General features: G+C 39.6%; 1 protein-coding gene across 1 annotated transcript; it reads left to right on the top strand.

Moving 5' to 3' along the window:
• Positions 1-1272: 1272 nt before the first annotated feature.
• On the top strand, positions 1273-17850 carry LOC131302509 (heat shock cognate 70 kDa protein 2-like). Its single transcript, XM_058329179.1, has 4 exons — positions 1273-1371; positions 2888-3176; positions 3966-5285; positions 17296-17850. Exons 2-4 carry the CDS (start codon positions 2963-2965, stop codon positions 17643-17645), a joined length of 1884 nt encoding a protein of 627 aa, XP_058185162.1. The 5' UTR covers positions 1273-1371; positions 2888-2962; the 3' UTR covers positions 17646-17850.
• The last annotated feature ends 245 nt before the right edge of the window (positions 17851-18095 follow it).

Consider the following 18095-nt stretch of genomic DNA (forward strand, 5'->3'; position numbering starts at 1 on the left):
TGGTGTCACCTTTTTTTTAAACCATGTCACAAAAATGATTTCCATTTTGTCCATAACCAAAATTCAAATTTTATATTCAATTTTACTATAACCTGATTAACCTTAAGGTGAAATAGTAATATCATTAAAACTCAACTTCGACCCCATCCTGAAAAAACTACCCACCCACCCACTCCCCAAAATATTAGAAGCATGAGCACATAATAGGCGGATATATCTTATATTTATAATAGGCAGATATGTCTTCTATTCACCAGCAATTGGGTTTATATTGACATCCAGATACTACTCTTTAAATTGACACTCTCTATTTCTGTTTGACCCAAAAAAAATAAAATTTGACACTCTCTAAAAATCAACAATTGTCATCAGGAGAGAATATAAAGTAAAAAAATCAAATTGCAACCAGAGAGAGGGAGAGAAGAGAGAGAAAGGAGAAAGATTGAGGGAGACCAATTGACAAAAGAGAGAGAAAAAGTAAAGATAAATGTTGTGAGAAAAGTAAAGGAGAGAGGTGAGAGCATCCGCAATGTAATAATTAAAAGTGAATAATTAAAATTTGTCACGTCAGTTTTTGATTATTCATTTAGAGGGTTGCTAAAGTTAACAATGTGAAGTTCCACATTGTTACTTTTAATTATTCAAATGCCCAAATTTGATTATTGGTTAGGAGATTGTTAACTTTGATTATTACAATATGAGCACTTTTTTAAGCACACATTGCTAACTTTAATAATTTTTTGATTTTGATTATTACATTGCTAATGCTATGAGAGAAAGGGTGTGTGGTGCCAGAAGTGAATAGGAGAGAGAAAAGTAGAGGGACCCAAACTTAAATTACCACACACAATTTGTAATTGATTGAGACCCATTTTTATACTTTTGTGTCATATAACTTCACAATTTTAGTCCTAAGTAACTTTTTTTTAATCTTTTTTTAAATTTTTTGATATTTATTTGTTTTAACTCCGGTGACTTATTGATTCGTTTTAATGCGAAGATTCGAAAAAGTAAAAAATTATGATTAAAATTCATAAATTTTCAAATATAGATAAAAAGACTTCATTTTTGTCTTTTAAAAAATATTATGTTTGGATCAATTTTTTCTATTTTTTCGATTTCTTTCAATGAGACAAATTAATAAATCACAAAACGCAAAATTTAATAAATATAAAAAAATTGAATAATAAAAAAAAGTCCTTTTTGCTTACTCCTTAAGCAAAACCACCCATTGTAGTAGTACATCTCTCAGCCCACGAGCCCCTCCCACATAAATGTATCCTCTGTAGTCTGTTTAGGTAAAACTTTCCACTCTATACTCACTCTCTCTCTCTGTGTCTCTCCGATCACCACCGCTTCTTCTTCTCCAAGGTAAGTCCCATACTTCCATATCTCCCTCTAATGCTCTTTACAAGTTTACTTGCAACATTCTAATCGTGTTACCTCTCTCTCTCTCTCTCTCTCTCTCTCTCTCTCTCTCTCTCTCTTAACCACCGTTGCTTTTTTATTTTGATCGGCAACCACCGTTGCTTCCTATCGCCATCCACCGCCGATCGCTGCCGTTATCAGCAAAATCTGAGTTTAGGGGTTTTTATGGCTGGGTTCATTTCAAACTTAGGGGTTATGTTAAAATGTGGTTTATGTTTCTGTACTGCAATGCATTAGAGGAGCACAAACTTTCTGTTCCCAAATAATTGAGAGTGACTATCAAAACACACACTCTCTCTCTCTCTCTCTCTCTCTCTCTCTCTCTCTGCCGCCCCTGTAGAGAGGAACCCAAACTTTGGAGAAGTGTTTTTGTTTGGGTGGCCTTTAAAGTAAAGGATACAGTTTTTTTTTACTTAGTGCACCATGTGGAAGACGATATCAAATTATAGCAACATTTGAACCATCTGTTAAATACAGTAGTTGGAGAATTTCTTGTCGTCCTATTTTGAATAGTTAACAGTCCAGTTTAGTGGTATTTATCATGGAAGTGGGTGGACTCAACTCTTTCAGTCCTTAATTTACCAGTACAACCCTGTTTTCCATATGATGTACCCTGCTTTTTTGTGGAATTAAGGTTCTATTTTGATTGGATTCTTTTCATTTTGAGTTTTACCCTAAAATAAAAATACCTTCACATTGGTCAATAAAATGTCGAATTAGATTCCGGTCGAGGTGGCTCGGCGGCCACATGGTAGTGAATTAATGGGTCAGGGGTGTGCATAATCCACTGAGTTACTAAAACTTCATCTGGGTATTTGCAATCTTAGAAAATTACAATTTATCATCGAACATTGTGTGAAAACTGCGAATGAGAGGCTTTAGAAGCAACTTACAAATTTTTCATGGAGTAACTGTTCATGTATCATGGAGGGCCGATTTGTGTGTCACCGACCGTTGCTTTGTTCATTTTATAGCGAATTTGAGTATAACTATAAGAAAGCACATGAATTAGCCCTTTGTTTTAAAGAAAATTACTGGATTATAAAAACTTGCATATAGGGATTGTGTGTGTAGGCTTTCTTTCAATTATTTTGTCTGCTTTGTATTAATTTTCTTATCCTCAATGAAGCATATAATAGGGATTAGTTGTATTTTCAGAACTTTATCGATGCTATTATTTTAACTCCTTGCAGTTTTTATCGAATAGAAGTCATGAAGGCTCATACATGAAAATAAGTATATTGGCCCAACCAAAAGATGAATGATTGATGCATTCTTAAAAGGGCAAAGTATGGATTACTCCCCGGTCCTCCCTATGATTTGGCCATTTGGCATATGACCTCCCTGAGTTTTGCTAATGACCAATTCGTCTCCCTATGGTTTTGGAATAAAGTACAACTCTAATTCCGTTGATGAAAAATGCTGATCGACACTCGTACTCTTGTGTCCCATTCTACAGATAAAGCTCAAGTGTAACTATTTTCACTCCCTAGCATTCTATTTTCTGTAATTTTGTGTGGTTATTGAGGAAAAAATGGCTGGAAAAGGAGAAGGGCCGGCAATCGGGATCGATCTTGGAACGACTTACTCTTGCGTGGGGGTTTGGCAACACGATCGTGTTGAGATTATAGCAAATGATCAAGGAAACCGAACGACGCCATCTTATGTTGCGTTCACCGATAAGCAGCGTTTGATTGGCGATGCTGCGAAGAACCAAGTCGCCGCCAACCCTATCAACACTGTTTTCGGTATGTTCTAAGCTCTAAAAATTCAAGCTACTTTTATCCAATTACATGCATATTCTTTTGTTATTCTCTCTTGCACGCTTTATGCCTTCTATCTTACGGTGCTATTATTTTTTTAATTTTTTCACGTGCTTTCTACATCTTAACCATACATGTAGAAGTATTGAGGCCCCCTCCAAATAAATGATGATATTCTTTAACTCCCACTATACGAATAAATTATTTGGCCAAAATTTCTGTACGTCTTTTTTAAATTTTGGTTAAATTCACATTAAATTTTTAAATTAATCATTGAAGAGAGTTAAAATGTAAAAAATTAAAATCAAAAGCAAAAAAAAATTCACTAAACGCGAAAAAGTTTGAAAGAAATATTATTTCATCGTCTTCTCTTGTAGTATGATTTTTTTTTTCAACTTCGGTGCTATTTTTGACAAGTGTTCTATTTGAACCCATCAATATCTCCACAGCCCCAATTTCTCTGTACAACGATTAAAGATTTTGTCGGTAAATACAAGAATATCCTCCTATTCAACCTAAGCGCAGATCTAATTTTGACCTATTATAATTAGGAGCCTCTAATCTGAAGTAAATTTTAGAGGTTCAAAAATCGCACCTTTTTTGCATTGCGTAGCTCTGTAGCCGGTAGGGAATGTGATTCCCTTTCTGAAACAGTATCTAAACTAGCGGCATAATTTCATGTTTTGTATCCATTTTCTACGTTGTTATACCCTGTTAGATCTTTAACATATATCTCTAGTATCTCATTAGTTGTTGAAATTTTGTTTTTTCCAGATGCTAAGCGTCTAATCGGAAGAAGATACAGTGACGTCACTGTTGAGAGCGACATAAAACTATGGCCATTCAAGGTCACACCCGATCAAGACGACAAACCCATTATAGGAGTAACATACAAGTATGAAGAGAAACAATTCTCCGCCGAAGAAATCTCCTCAATGGTCCTCGGAAAAATGAAAGAAATCGCCGAGGATTACCTCGGCACCACAGTCAATAATGCCGTCATCACCGTTCCCGCCTACTTCAATGATTCTCAGCGACAAGCCACCAAAGACGCCGGAGTCATCGCCGGTCTCAACGTCATGCGGATAATCAACGAGCCCACTGCAGCTGCCATCGCTTATGGTCTCGACAACAAAGCTAGTAGCAACGGTAAGAAAAATGTGCTTATCTTTGACCTTGGGGGCGGAACATTTGATGTCTCTCTATTAATCATCGAAGAAGGTAAATTCGAGGTTAAAGCTACTGGCGGAGATACCCATTTGGGGGGTGAGGACTTCAATAACAGAATGGTGAACCATTTCGTTCAGGAATTCAGGAGAAAGCTGAAGAAGGATATTAGTGGGAACCCAAGAGCTTTAAGGAGGTTGAGGACTTCTTGTGAAAGAGCTAAGAGGGCTCTTTCCTCGACACCTGAAACTACAATCGAGATCGATGCATTATATGAGGGGATTGATTTTTCCTCGACGATTACTCGGGCCAGGTTCGAGGAGCTCAACATTGATTTGTTCAGGAAGTGTATGGAGCCAGTGGAAGGTTGTTTGAGGGATGCAAAAATGGGCAAGAGCAATGTCGACAACGTTGTTCTTGTTGGTGGGTCCACTAGGATTCCCAAGGTCGGGCAATTGTTGCAGGATTTCTTCGATGGGAAGGAGCTATTCAAAAACATTAACGCTGATGAGGCTGTAGCTTATGGTGCTGCGATTCAAGCCGCTATTTTGAGTGGTGAGCGGAATGAGAAAGTTCAGGATTTAGTTTTGTTGTTGGATGTCACTCCGCTTTCCCTTGGTTATGAAACTCAAGGTGAGGTTATGACGGTATCGATTCCGAGAAACACCAGCATTCCGACGAAGGAAGAGAGGGTTGTCACTACTTGCACTGATAACCAAACCTCTGCTTTGATTAAAGTCTATGAGGGGGAAAGAACTCAAACCAGAGACAACAACTTATTGGGCAAATTCGAGTTCACTGGAATTCCTCCTGCTCCTAGGGGTGTCAGTAAGCTCAAGGTTTGTTTTGATATCGATGTGGACGGTATTCTTAATGTGTCTGCAGAGGACGAAACTACCGGACGTAAGAAGAAGATCACGATCACGAAGAGAGAAAAGGGGATCTTGAGTTTTTATTTTCTGTTGCTTGATTCCCTTTTTGCCGATACAATTACAAGCTAGATATGAAATACAAAGTTCAGTTGTTAGCTGACTAAGCACCGTAATTGACTAATCTTCTCAGCACCCATTAACTAATCACAGACCACCTTCTAATCAATTGTTTACAATTCTAACCAACTTCTGACTTTAATGCCCTTGCTTAATAGCCCCTTGCAAACTCATGGGTGTGGGAAACACCTTGAGTTTGGCCTTAAGAAAAAGAAACCGAGCCACAGACAAGGATTTGGTGAATATATCTGCAACTTGGTCAAGAGTCCCAACATGTTGAACCAGAATCTGTTTGGAAAGAACTTTTTCTCTGATGAAGTGATAGTCGACCTCAACATGCTTCGTGCGAGCATGAAAGATGGGATTTGATGCCAAAGAAATTGCAGAGATATTGTCACACCAAACAACATGAGGCAAAGACAAGGGAACATACAACTCAACTAGAAGTTGTTGAACCCAAGAAATATCTGCAGCAGACTTTGCAAGAGCTCTGTACTCTGCTTCAGTAGATGACCTAACAACCGTATGTTTTGTTTCTTAGCACACCAAGACACAAGATTAGAACCAAGATACAAACAATAACCTGAGGTAGATCTTCTGTCCAAATGATCCCCTGCCCAATCAGCATCTGAAAAAGCTGTTAATTGCAATGGACTAGGAACAAAATGAAGACCTTCATGAAGACTGCCTTTAATATACCGTAGAATACGTTTCACTGCCACAAAATGACTATAGTGAGGCTTGTGCATGTGCTGGCAAGCAAGATTTACTGCAAATGAGATCTCTGGTTTGGTGAGAGTTAAGTATTGAAGTGATCCCACAACCATTCTAAACCAGTGAGGGTCAAGAAACTCAGGTTCTGGATCAAAAACTGCAGGTTTAGATGAGGATGGAGATGAACTAGATTTGCAGTCCTTCATCCCAGCTTTACTAAGAAGGTCTGTTGCATATTTTGTTTGGGACAAAATAATGCTAGAGCTATGATTAAGAACTTCAATACCAAGAAAATAGCTTAAAGAACCAAGATCTTTCATGACAAACTTCAAACTCAAAGCTTGGATCAATTCTGAGATATACTCTGTAACGCCCCGAATTTTGGGTACGTTAAATAAGACATTTTATTATAAAAACGAAGTGAGTCTGGCTCATTATTACCATAAACCTTACAAAAGTACTTTTATTCAAATAACGGAGGGAACTAGGGTTTTTATCTACTGCTCCGCTTCCTCCTCCATCCTGGCTAGCTCCTCGGCTCCGAAGGCCTCCAAGGTGTACATCTCACCCTGTTCATCTATGAGGTCTGACACATTATACCGGTGTCACCACCAATATAATATGTCAGGGTCACCAAAAGGCAACACCGTGAGCTACAACGCTCAATAGGAAATCCTTACCCACCAACCTTACAACAGTAAATCATTTATAATAACACTAACAATCACACATCCACATTCGTTAATCAACTATCGTTGGTGTCCAAAATTTTTGTGTTTCTCCTACGCGACTCATTGTAGACCGTGTCAACATTTTCATATACAAATCGATATTTTCAAAATCATTTGTTTAACACACACAATTGCATTGGCTCCGTACCGCGGATAACCAAGCCACACACCCAACCTCGGTTCCGCCCCGCCGGGTTCCCGAGTATCCTCACAATGGTTCCGCCGCGCTGTGTTTCCACTGGCACACAATTGCATTGGCTCCTCTCCGCGGATAACCAAACCATACCTCACCATGGTTCCGCCGGTCCGGGTTCCTATGGGAACGCACACAACCTCACAATGGTTCCGTTGATCCGGAATCCCATTGGAACACACACAACCTCACAATGGTTCCGCTTTTCCCGGATTTCCATTGGAACACACACAACCTCACAATGGTTTCGTTTTTCCCGGATTCCCATTGGAACACACACAAAACACACACCACACAATGGGCTACCACGTCCGGCCACATTGCGGTTTCCAAAACAATTCACCCTTTTCAAAATACGTCTTTTCATAAACCACACCCTAGGTGTCATGTTTCTACCTTTCTCGATTTTAGTGTCTCGTTTTCATGCAAGACTCCGCTGTAGGACTTTCCACATAAACAATCATACAACATCCATTGTAATCTTGAAACTAACAAGATCATCCAAATTTATATTATCTAGCATGCTCAAATCATAAGTTGACGAGTTCAACATACTCCCCATCCTTTTCATTATTTCAAGAAAACACCTTTCAAGTACTTCATGCAATTCTAACATTATAGGTGACAGATAACCTTATATACTCATGACAGATAATCTTAACAGTCAACAGATGACCTTATATACTGACAGACAACAGATAACCTTATGTTACTAACAGTCAACAGATAACCTTATATACTGACAGTCAACAGATAACCTTATATACTCAAGAAAGGATGATCAAAGTTACTTCTAAATGACGTTCTATTCTCCAACATACGATTTTATACAATACATAAAATCGGTAGACTAGGATTCCTACCTTACTTCTTGGCGGTAGTCGGCTACGGAGAATCGGTCGTCGGTTTTGTGATTCGGCGGCGTAACAGCGCCGGATTGCTTCGAAAGGAAGAGAGATGATCTTTTCTCTTCCTAGAAACAACTAGCTAACTTTAACTATGCTACTTTAAAGATCTAGAAGTGGTTTTGGAAGTGGTTTGGTAGTTTCTTTCAAGAACACTCAAGAACATAAGAAAACAAGAACTTTTGGAAGCAAGAACTCTTGAAATTTCTAGAGAGAAGTTGGAGCAATGGTTGAAGGTGTGAGTTCAAAGCTTGGAGTGAGCTTCTATTTATAGGCAAACTCTCCCTCCCTCTCTCCTTGGCTGGCCCCTCTCTCTCTCTCTCTCTCTCTCTCTCTAAGTCTCACCTTTCTTTCACATGTCATGGTGATTGAAAGGTTGATGGGTGAAGTTAAGGCTTGGTTGGAAGATCAATGGCTAAATAGTAGGCTTGCATGGCTAAGATTTGTACCAAGGATTGGATTTTGGAGATTTGTTGGAAGATTTGGAGACAATGGTACAAGATTCTTGTTTAAACAATTGAAAGATGTACAAAGGTGATAGATTTTGGAAGATATTCATCTTCAAAGTTTGAAAGGATGAAAGATATCAAGGTGCAAGTCCAATCCTTCTTCTTCTTCCTCCTTCCTTCCTTTCTCTCTCTCTCTCTCTCTTTCTCCCTCTCTCTCCCGGCCTCTCTCCTCTCTCTCTCGGCCTCTCTCTCCTCTCCTCTCTCTCGGCTTCTCTCTCCTCTCTCTCTGTCTCTCAAGTACTAGCTATATACATGTATATATGTATGTACTACAATGTAAGAACACAAAATAAATTAAAGGGTACTTTGGTACTTTGAAATCCAAAATGACTTAAGGTCAAGATTAACCCAATAAACAATTAAAAAGGTACTAGTACTTTAATTAATATAATAATGTACTTTTGTACTTCCGGGAATCTTAACAAAATATTAGTTTAATAAGTCAAGTACTTAGTTGGAAGATGGACCTATTACCCAATGGATAATAAATCTCCTAGCGATTAATAACCAAGGGATAATAAGGTACGAGTACTTTAAATCATAATTTAAGTCTTAAAAAGACTACATGTCCTTTGAAAATACATATATATATACATATATATATATATACATATATATATATATATGTACTTAACCAAATATAATAATGGAAAGGCTTTGGTCCAATGGGTAAAGATTACCCTAACAATCATTGTCCAATGGACAATAGTTACTAGGGTACCTTTTATAGTAAAATATTCAAAAAGTACTTTTGAAGTAATTATAAAAGTCTATTTCTAAAAGATCATAGTACTTTGTTCAAATCTTTCAAAAATCCTTTTAATATAAAGAATTGGGTTTCTATTATCCAATGGATAATAGTTCCCCTAACATTTATCGTCCAAAGGATAAAGAATAAAACCAAAACAATAAAAGAAAATAATTAAACAATTTCTAGTCTAGGGTTTGAAAAGGTTCAAAAGGTTTTAAGAAGGGTAAAACGGTCCATCTATGGTTAGAGATAAGTAACTAGGTGATTTCCTAGTTTGGTTTCTCCAACAAGCCGGTTAGAAGCTAACTAGACTTGCTAAGTACGGCTTCAGAGTCAAGAAACGATCTTTGAAGGGCTAAAGTGTAATTACGACAAGTTATGGAAATTTAAAAGGAAATATTAAAAGCAATCTAAGTAATAAAAAGAAAAATTCAAATATTTAACGAAATTTTTATTGACCAAAATTCAGGGCCGTTACATACTCTTTGTCACTTCCTGTGACCAAAATATCAGCGACATACACAAGAACCAATGTAACACCTTTATCTGTTTTCTTAGTAAACAGAGAAGCATCAGCTTTACTATGAAGAAACCCTTGCTGAATCAGAAAACCAGAAAACATAGAAAACCATGCTCGAGGTGCTTGTCTCAAACCATACAAAGCTTTATTCAATTTGCATACAAAATCTGGATGATTTGGATCCTTATAGCCCAGAGGTTGCCTCATATAAACCGCCTCATCAATTACTCCATGCAGAAAAGCATTTGTAACATCTAATTGTTGAATAGGCCATGCATAATGAACTGCGAGACTAAGAACAATTCTGATTGTGGGTTGTTTGATAACTGGACTAAATGTTTCTGTAAAATCTATGCCTACAGCTTGTTGGTTTCCTTTAGCAACTAGTCGTGCCTTGTATCTTGCCACACTACCATCAGAGTTTATGCTTTTGTAGACATCCCAATCTGGGCTTCCAGATTAGTTTACTTACGGTATTTGATTCCCCGATGATGAAGCGGTTCAAGAACACCCCGGGAATGTTGAGTGTTTGAGCTTTTAAGTGTTTGCAAAACCCTTGAACCTAACCTAGCCCAAGCCACTTCAAAAAACCAAAAACCCTACTGATGCGAGCCAGGGCGCAACCATCCCGCGCCAGGGCGCACCATCGCGCGCCTGACTCACTCCATCGCACGACAGTGCGCCAGGGCGCACCATCGCGCGACAGACTGACTCCATCGCGCGATGGTCAAAGCTGTCCCCATCACCTTTATCAGCTGGGATGCTTAGCCACCAAGCAAACCTCAACCAGCCTCGTGGACTGGTTGAGCTCCTCTCATTACACCAACCAGATTCACCTCCATCATTCTCTATAAATACCCCCATTCTTCTTCCATTAAAAGGGTTCAAAAAAATTGATACATGAAGGGCTAGAAGATCCATACACCTTGGGTTCCAAAAATTGAAAGGCTAAGCACAAGCTCTAGTGCTTCTCTTCCAAACTCACAACCCTCCATTTTCACACTTCAACCATCCAAGAACAAAGCTTGTTCTTTGCTTCTACCACTCAAACTCCTCAATCAAGCCTTCAAACATCAAAGCTCAACACCTTTCAAACTCAAAAACCAAAGGTATAGCTTACCTTTGTTCTATTTTCTGTTCTGATCCCTGAGGGGGGCTGGCAGGGCCAAGGTTGGTAATCAATGCCAGTCCTGGTCCTAAAGCTAGCAAGGTTTCAAAAACCGTCGAGGTAGGAACCAACGCGCGATGGTCCCACTCTCGCGCGCGACACTTCGGTGCTGCATGCGATGGACCGCGTGGGGATTGGTGTCCTACTGTTTCATGCTTTATTTTGTATATAGATCACTGTTAAGCATGTTAAAAACCAGTTTACTGCTTTCCTTTGTTAGAAATTGTTAGCGGTGGTTCAATATGCTTATCTGTTGTTTTGGAGTACCCCTGGGATCATTCTGGACCTGTCCTAGAACCCAGAAATGTGTAAACCAAACACTGGTCTGCGCCAGGGCGCACCATCGCGCGCCGGACTGGCTCCATCGCGCGACAGTTCGCCAGGGCGCACCATCGCGCGCCAGACTGGCTCCATCGCGCGACAGTGCGCCAAGGCGCATCCTCGCGCGCCAGAGTGACTCCATCGCGCGATAGTATGCCTCTGACCAGTGAGTGGCCTTGCACGGGTAGCTTAGTTTTAGGTCATTATTTTGTCCCCACACTGTTTATGGGGTGTTTTATTAATTTATAGGGCTTTACAACCTTTAAATTGTATATTATGCTGCCTATAAACTGCGTGGTTTGTCCTGGGTGTGCACTGGTCCTTCCAGAGCCCAGATGGTTTGAGAATACGAGCTGTGGGTTTGAGCTCACCGGCGCGCGTGTGTCTTGGAGTTGTGCGCGCATGAGTAAATAGCATGCAGTGACTCGTTCAGTGCATGCTGGTTTCTTCCTACGCACGTCACTCCAAAACAGGGGCCTCCCAGTTTGTTTAAGCTCCCACAGCAGTCTGTTCTCATCCTATACTAACTGCTCATCCATGCTATCTATCACATCCTGCAAACATGTTACAGTTTTAATCCCCTTAAACTGTTCCTCCGCCCTAAATGGCTAAAGAATTGATTAATCAAATAGAATCGCAAACAAACATTTTTCGCAAATGCCTAAGTAGAGACCGATCTCTGGATTGGGCGAGAGGGGTGCCATAAAACCCTTCCCCTCTCGTAACCTGGCTCCCGAACCCAGATATGGTTATGACGGACTGGTTCCTTAACTTTTTCAAATCAATCAGCGCGCAAGTGCTTCGAAATACGGTTCCTTGGGTGTCGGACCTTCAAACCCGAGTGGCGACTCTGTATTTTTGCGAGCGCTTGCTTCCCCGCTCGCGCTCCCTCGACCCGGGCATCTCGCGTCTCGGAATCCGAAAATTCCGAAGGGCACGCTGCCCACAGCTTTATTTTGTAAATCCATTGACACCCTATGACATTTGCACCAGAGGGAGGAGGAACAAGACTCCAGGTATCTTGCTTTAGTAAAGCTTGATACTCAGTATTCATAGCTTGCTGCCACACCTGATGTTTAGTGGCTTCAGAAAAATGAGTAGGCTCTATTTCTGGTAAAGAGGGCTCAGTACCAACTATAGTCATGCCATAAAACTTTTTAGGTTTAACAATTCCATTCTGAGATCTAGTTGTCATAGAATGATGAGGAACAACAGGAGGTTGAGAAAAAGAAGGAGCTGAAATGAAAGGAATAGTAGAAGAAGGAGAAGAGTGAGGTAGCACAGGAACAAATACCTCATCAGGATGTGCAGAAGATGTATTTGACACAGTAGAGGGAGATGATAGGTGTGTAAATTTGCCTATTTATGCCTCATAACTTAGGCTTGTTATGTCCGTTTAGCACGCTATTTGGGGTTTGATATTTGTTAATTGCGTTTCAGGACTCTCGATGCCGATGGATAATATTTAGAGCTAAAGTGCAAATTTGAAATCTACTTGGTGTCAAAGCAAAATTGGGCCGAGGAAATTGATCAAGTTACTAGATAAATGAAGGAAATGCACTGGAAATCGGGTTATGACTTAATTGGACAGGCTTCTTTAGAAGGCGGGCCTCATAATTATTTGTAATATGGACTTAAGGTTGGGGCCCAAGATTTCAACAATTGCAGTACAAGGCTAAGTCAACTCTCGGCCCACGAGGGTCATTATTTACACCCACGAGGATTATAAAGGAGAGGAACGGTTTTGATTAGGTATCACTTTTACTTTACACGAAAAAAAAGAATGGGGCTTCCGTCAAAAGAAGAAAAAGACTTCTGGAACGCAGAAACGGGGAACGAGCTCGGCACTATCTCGGCGGCTCACAACTGAAACAGAAGAAGATGAAGGCTTCGGGGTTTATTCTTTTACTATTATTTCAATGGAGTTTCATAATTGCTTGATTATTTGTTCGGATTTTATTTTACAGCTTTAGACGTACGTTCTTTCATTCAAAGTTATTTTCCGTTAAAGTTCTTAAAGTTTTGTTCAATTACTTACCTTCCAGTAATTCGTACTACGTTTTGTTATTAATTATAGTTATTTGTTTGAGTTATTTTGGTATTAATCTTATGTTTATTTTCTCTTTTGCGTAATAGAACCATGTTTCAATTTAGGGTTTCTTTTGTTTATTGCATAATGATTAGTGAGTAGTCGTTTGGGTAGGGTCGCAGGGTGATTAGCACACCGTGGCTGGTTCGGATGCGTTCTGCTCCTCTTTTGAAATAAAAAAATGTAAGGAGAATAATTTTAGATTGGTAAAATACTTCCCATGGACGAACCCGGGCATTGTCGGAGCCCATGTGAACGGGAGAATAGGGGTCCAAAACCCATTCTTCACTGCGCATGGGTATACGGCGACCCTAAGGTTTCGCATCTTGCGGGGTATCTTTTCAATCCAAAATTGAACGTTTTTAAGAATACCAAATGGAGCAGGTTGATTTGGACTGGTTACGAGTGCTATGAACCCTACGACTGTACCTCTTTTTAATTATTTGAAAAGAAAAGTTATTTTCTTAAGTTTTAGTTAATCTCAAACAAAACAACAAGGGGTGGCTACCTAAGAGCTAATTTTAATTCTACAACCCGAGGTTCCACAGCACACACTTCACCGTCCTTAGTGGATTCGACTCCGGTCTTACCGAGTATTATGCTACATCGGTCTCAACCCTACGCTTGGGGCAACCCATTATTTTAGGTCTAGGAATCGGTCAAGCAGGAGAATGATGAAGAGATGACTGCTTAAGGAGTGGACACAGAAGATGGTACCTCAGTAATACTTGTAGCATCAAGATGTAGATGTAAAGTAGATGAAGTAGGAATTATAGTAGACACAGGAACTGAAACTGGAATAGAAATGTCATCAAAATTGGTTAAAGGTACATGAAACTGAGAAGAAGAATCAGAAGATGAACCTGGGAAATGAATCAACTCAGAGTAAGGAAATTCTGTTTCAACAAATTTGACATGTCTAGAAGTGTACACTTTATTTGTACAAGGATCATAACATCTATATCCTTTTGTATTAGGATAGTAACCTAAGAAAACACAAGGAGTAGATTTGGGGGACAATTTGTGTGTGGCATATGGTTTTAACCAGGGATAGCAACAACAACCAAAGGGTTTGAGAAACATGTAATTAGGTTTAGAATGAAACAAAAGAACATAAGGAATTTGAAATTTGAGACTAGTATGAGGCATTCTATTTATAAGAAAAACAGCAGTGGTTAAAGCTTCAAGCCAAAAAGAGGTTGGTAACTGAGCTTGTAGAAGAAGAGTAATAGTAGTTTCAATCAAATGTCTATGCTTCCTTTCTGCACGACCATTTTGCTCAGGAGTATGAGGACATGAGGTCTGATGAATCACCTCATTAGTCAAAAACAGATGAAGAAGGAAGTGATTAATAAATTCACCCCCATTATCACTCCGAACAGTTTGGATAGAAATGTGGAATTGTGTTTGAACGTTAGCTTTAAACTGATCAATAACATGTTTGACCTCAGATTTATAATGAAGAGGAAACAACCATGTATATCTTGTGAAATCATCCACAACAAGCAAATAGTATCTAAAACCTCTATAAGAAGTTATAGGGGAAGGCCCCCAAACATCCATATGCATTAATTGGAAAGGAGCAGTAGTAACATTTTCTGAATTGGGAAAAGGAAGTTTATAGCTCTTAGCCATGTTACAGTGTTTACAATTGACTAACTGTGGCTTATGAACAGGTAAGCCATGCTGCTTTATTAAGGACAGGAATAAAGGCTGACTCGGATGGCCAAGCTTTTGATGCCAAAGCATAGCAGAGGAAGAAGAAGTGCTTACAAGTGCAGCAGAAGAAGAAACTGCAGACTTATGCTCAGTAGAGTTCAGAATGGGGTACAACCCCTGATGACATGGACCCTTGTACAAGATCTTGTGAGAGGTCTTATCTTGGATTACCAGACCAAAGGAATCAAAGATGAGGAGACAATTATTATCTTTGGCAAACTGATAGACAGAAATCAAGTTATGTGTAATCTGTGGAGTATGAAGAACATGAGATAAAAATAAATGACCTGAAGGAGTTGGTAAGAGACCTCTGCCAGTATGAGAGACCTGTAAATTTGATCCATTGCCAACTCTAACTCCATCAGTGACAGCAGCAGGTTAGGGATTGATAACATTCTGAAGATTGTTGGTAATATGACTGGTAGCACCGCTGTCAAAATACCATGGTTGGGTCTGTGGAGTAGTAAGAGATGCCTGAAAATTGGTAGGCATAGGCATTGATGAAGAAGCACCCATGGGAAATGCTGATGGGAAAGTACTGTTGTACGGAGAAGTACCATGTGAAACACTTGAAGAAGGATTCATATTCAGAGCAGAGAAAGCCTCTGGGATAGCAGCAAAGTTAGCTTGTGCAGTGCCAGGTGTCTGAGACAAGGGCACAGGAGTTGAAGAAGATGAGGCCTGTGACATACTCTGAGATGGGTGAAACATTGGAATCCCTGCATTTTGACCCCAAGGAACAGAAGGTCCTGTCCCTCTCCATTGAAAATTAGATGGCATTTGAGGAATGAAAGGCATGTGAGAAGGTCTATAGTAACAGTAGTTGGTTGAGTGATTTTGGCGGCCACAAATGTCACAAGGCAGTCTAGGACCTCTGCCTCTGCCTCTAGAAAATCCCCTAAATTGCTGTGAACCAAACTGTTGTGGCCCAAACTGATGAGACATAAACTGTGGTAATATAGGCTGTGAACCATAGGGATTGGATATGCCAAACTGTGGGGACAGGAATGAAGAACCATATGAATTAGAGACACCAAACTGTGGAGATAACAACTGAGAGGGATAACCAAAAGAATTTGATTGACCATTGTGTTGTAAAGGGAGAACAAACTGAGATGAAGTACCAATCAAAGAAGATTGATCATAAGGCAGTGGAGATTGAAGAACATGTGGAGAAGATGTACCAAAAGGCATTGTAGATTGATGAGTAAACTGTGAAGAACCAGGCTTATGATTGGTAGAAAGGAATTCTGATGTCCATGAGTAGCAACTAACACAGAAGAATTTTGAACCTCAACATCAGATGTAGATTCTTGAGTTAGCTGAACATCTTCACTCTTCAACATAGAAACAAGTTCATCAAAACCAATACTATGGCCTCTAGTACGTACAACACGAACGGCAGTTTTAAGACCATTAAAAGCTTTAGGTAGGCCACGTAAAGTCCGAAACACAAGTTCATCATCTGCAAGAGGACTACCAGCGGCAGCCAATTTTTGAGCCAATTCTTTTATTTTGTCGATATACGAGTCAATCGATGGGATTTTGGACAAACTGTACAATTGATCTTTGAGTTCTTGAACGTGTGATTCAGTCAACAAATTATAGCGATTGGATAATGAAATCCAGATCTGATGAGTAGAATGGAGCCCTAGAACGTATGGTAATGTGACTTGAGACAGAGAAGCAGTTAAACATGATTTAAGCTGTGAATCAATCAATCTCCAGAGAGAATAAGCTGGATTTAAAACCAAGTCACCTTGAGTATCTCGGATTTGAGTAGGCGGTGGTTCGATAGAGCCATCGAGATAACCATAAAAACCATTGGCTTCCATTACACTTTCGATTTGAACTCGCCGTACAGCAGATAATTGGAAGCATCCAACTTGATGTTGACAAGGGAGTGGAAATTGGAGACGAGGAATGCTAACGATGGAGGTAGGGTTACAGTTGCCGTAACCGATGTTGCTGATAACGTTGCCATGATGAATGGAATATAGAATCGACGGGATTGACAGACGCTAGTCGTATGGCTTTGATACCATAAAGAAAAACCCAAATGTTGCAGAATCAATCAAGAAGAAGAGATAGAAAGAGAGAGAGAGAAGAGAGAAAAGGGGATCTTGAGTTTTTATTTTCTGTTGCTTGATTCCCTTTTTGCCGATACAATTACAAGCTATATATGAAATACAAAGTTCAGTTGTTAGCTGACTAAGCACCGTAACTGACTAATCATCTCAGCACCCACTAATTAACTAATCACAGACCACCTTCTAATCAATTGTTTACAATTCTAACCAACTTCTGACTTTAATGCCCTTGCTTAATACAATAAGGGCAGGTTGTCAAAAGAGGAGATTGAGAAAATGGTGCATGAGGCTGAGAAGTACAAGTCGGAAGACAAGGAGTACAAGAAGAAAGTGGTGGCAAAGAACGCGCTGGAGGATTACGCTTATACAATGAGGAACGTTATTAGGGATGAGGAGAATGGAGCGAAGATTCCTCCAGCTGACAAGAAGAAGATTGAAGCTGCGTTTGAGCAAGCAATTCAGTGGTTGGATGGGAACGAGCTTGCGGAGACGGAGGAGTTTGAGTATAAGTTGCAGGAATTGGAGGGAATTTGCAACCCTATAATTGCTATGAATAAGTTGATTACGATGTTCGAATCTTCACTTTGAGGATTTCAGTTGTCCTCTGCAAATTAAATGTAGTACCTTTTGGGTATTTCCTTTCTTTATTTAGGTATTTTTTGTTTTGGGTTTTTGGTTTTGCTTCAGAAACACTATTCTCGCATCTTTACTAGCTATGTCATTTCCTACAAATAGATGGTGAAAGGGTTGTTTTTGCCAGTAAAAATGTTCGGATTACTCTTTATTTTTCAAACGAGCCTGTGATGGTTCTCTGGTGGGATTGCTATGAGCAAAGTAGCAATAAGTAATCGAAGTACTTGTCCCACGTTGGTTAAAGATAACCTTTAAACATAGTATGTGAGCATGGGCGGCCTCTCTACTTCTTGTCAATTGGTTTGGAGTTGGATGTTTTAACATAATATCAGAGCTAGGATTTCAGAGAATTTGTTTCCACTTGTTTTTGTCATCAGTGCACCATTGTTTGTTGTGATCCAAGTA

Source organism: Rhododendron vialii, chromosome 10a, assembly GCF_030253575.1.
Source record: "Rhododendron vialii isolate Sample 1 chromosome 10a, ASM3025357v1".
Lineage (NCBI taxonomy): Eukaryota > Viridiplantae > Streptophyta > Magnoliopsida > Ericales > Ericaceae > Rhododendron > Rhododendron vialii.

Excerpts from the sequence above, each read along its gene's own strand:
- LOC131302509 (XM_058329179.1), top strand. The coding sequence starts at position 2,963 with ATGGCTGGAAAAGGAGAAGGGCCGGCAATCGGGATCGATCTTGGAACG. Across the intron at positions 3,177-3,965 it reads CCCTATCAACACTGTTTTCG|ATGCTAAGCGTCTAATCGGA; the intron begins GTATGTTCTAAG and ends TGTTTTTTCCAG. Across the intron at positions 5,286-17,295 it reads GAAGAAGATCACGATCACGA|ACAATAAGGGCAGGTTGTCA; the intron begins AGAGAGAAAAGG and ends CCCTTGCTTAAT.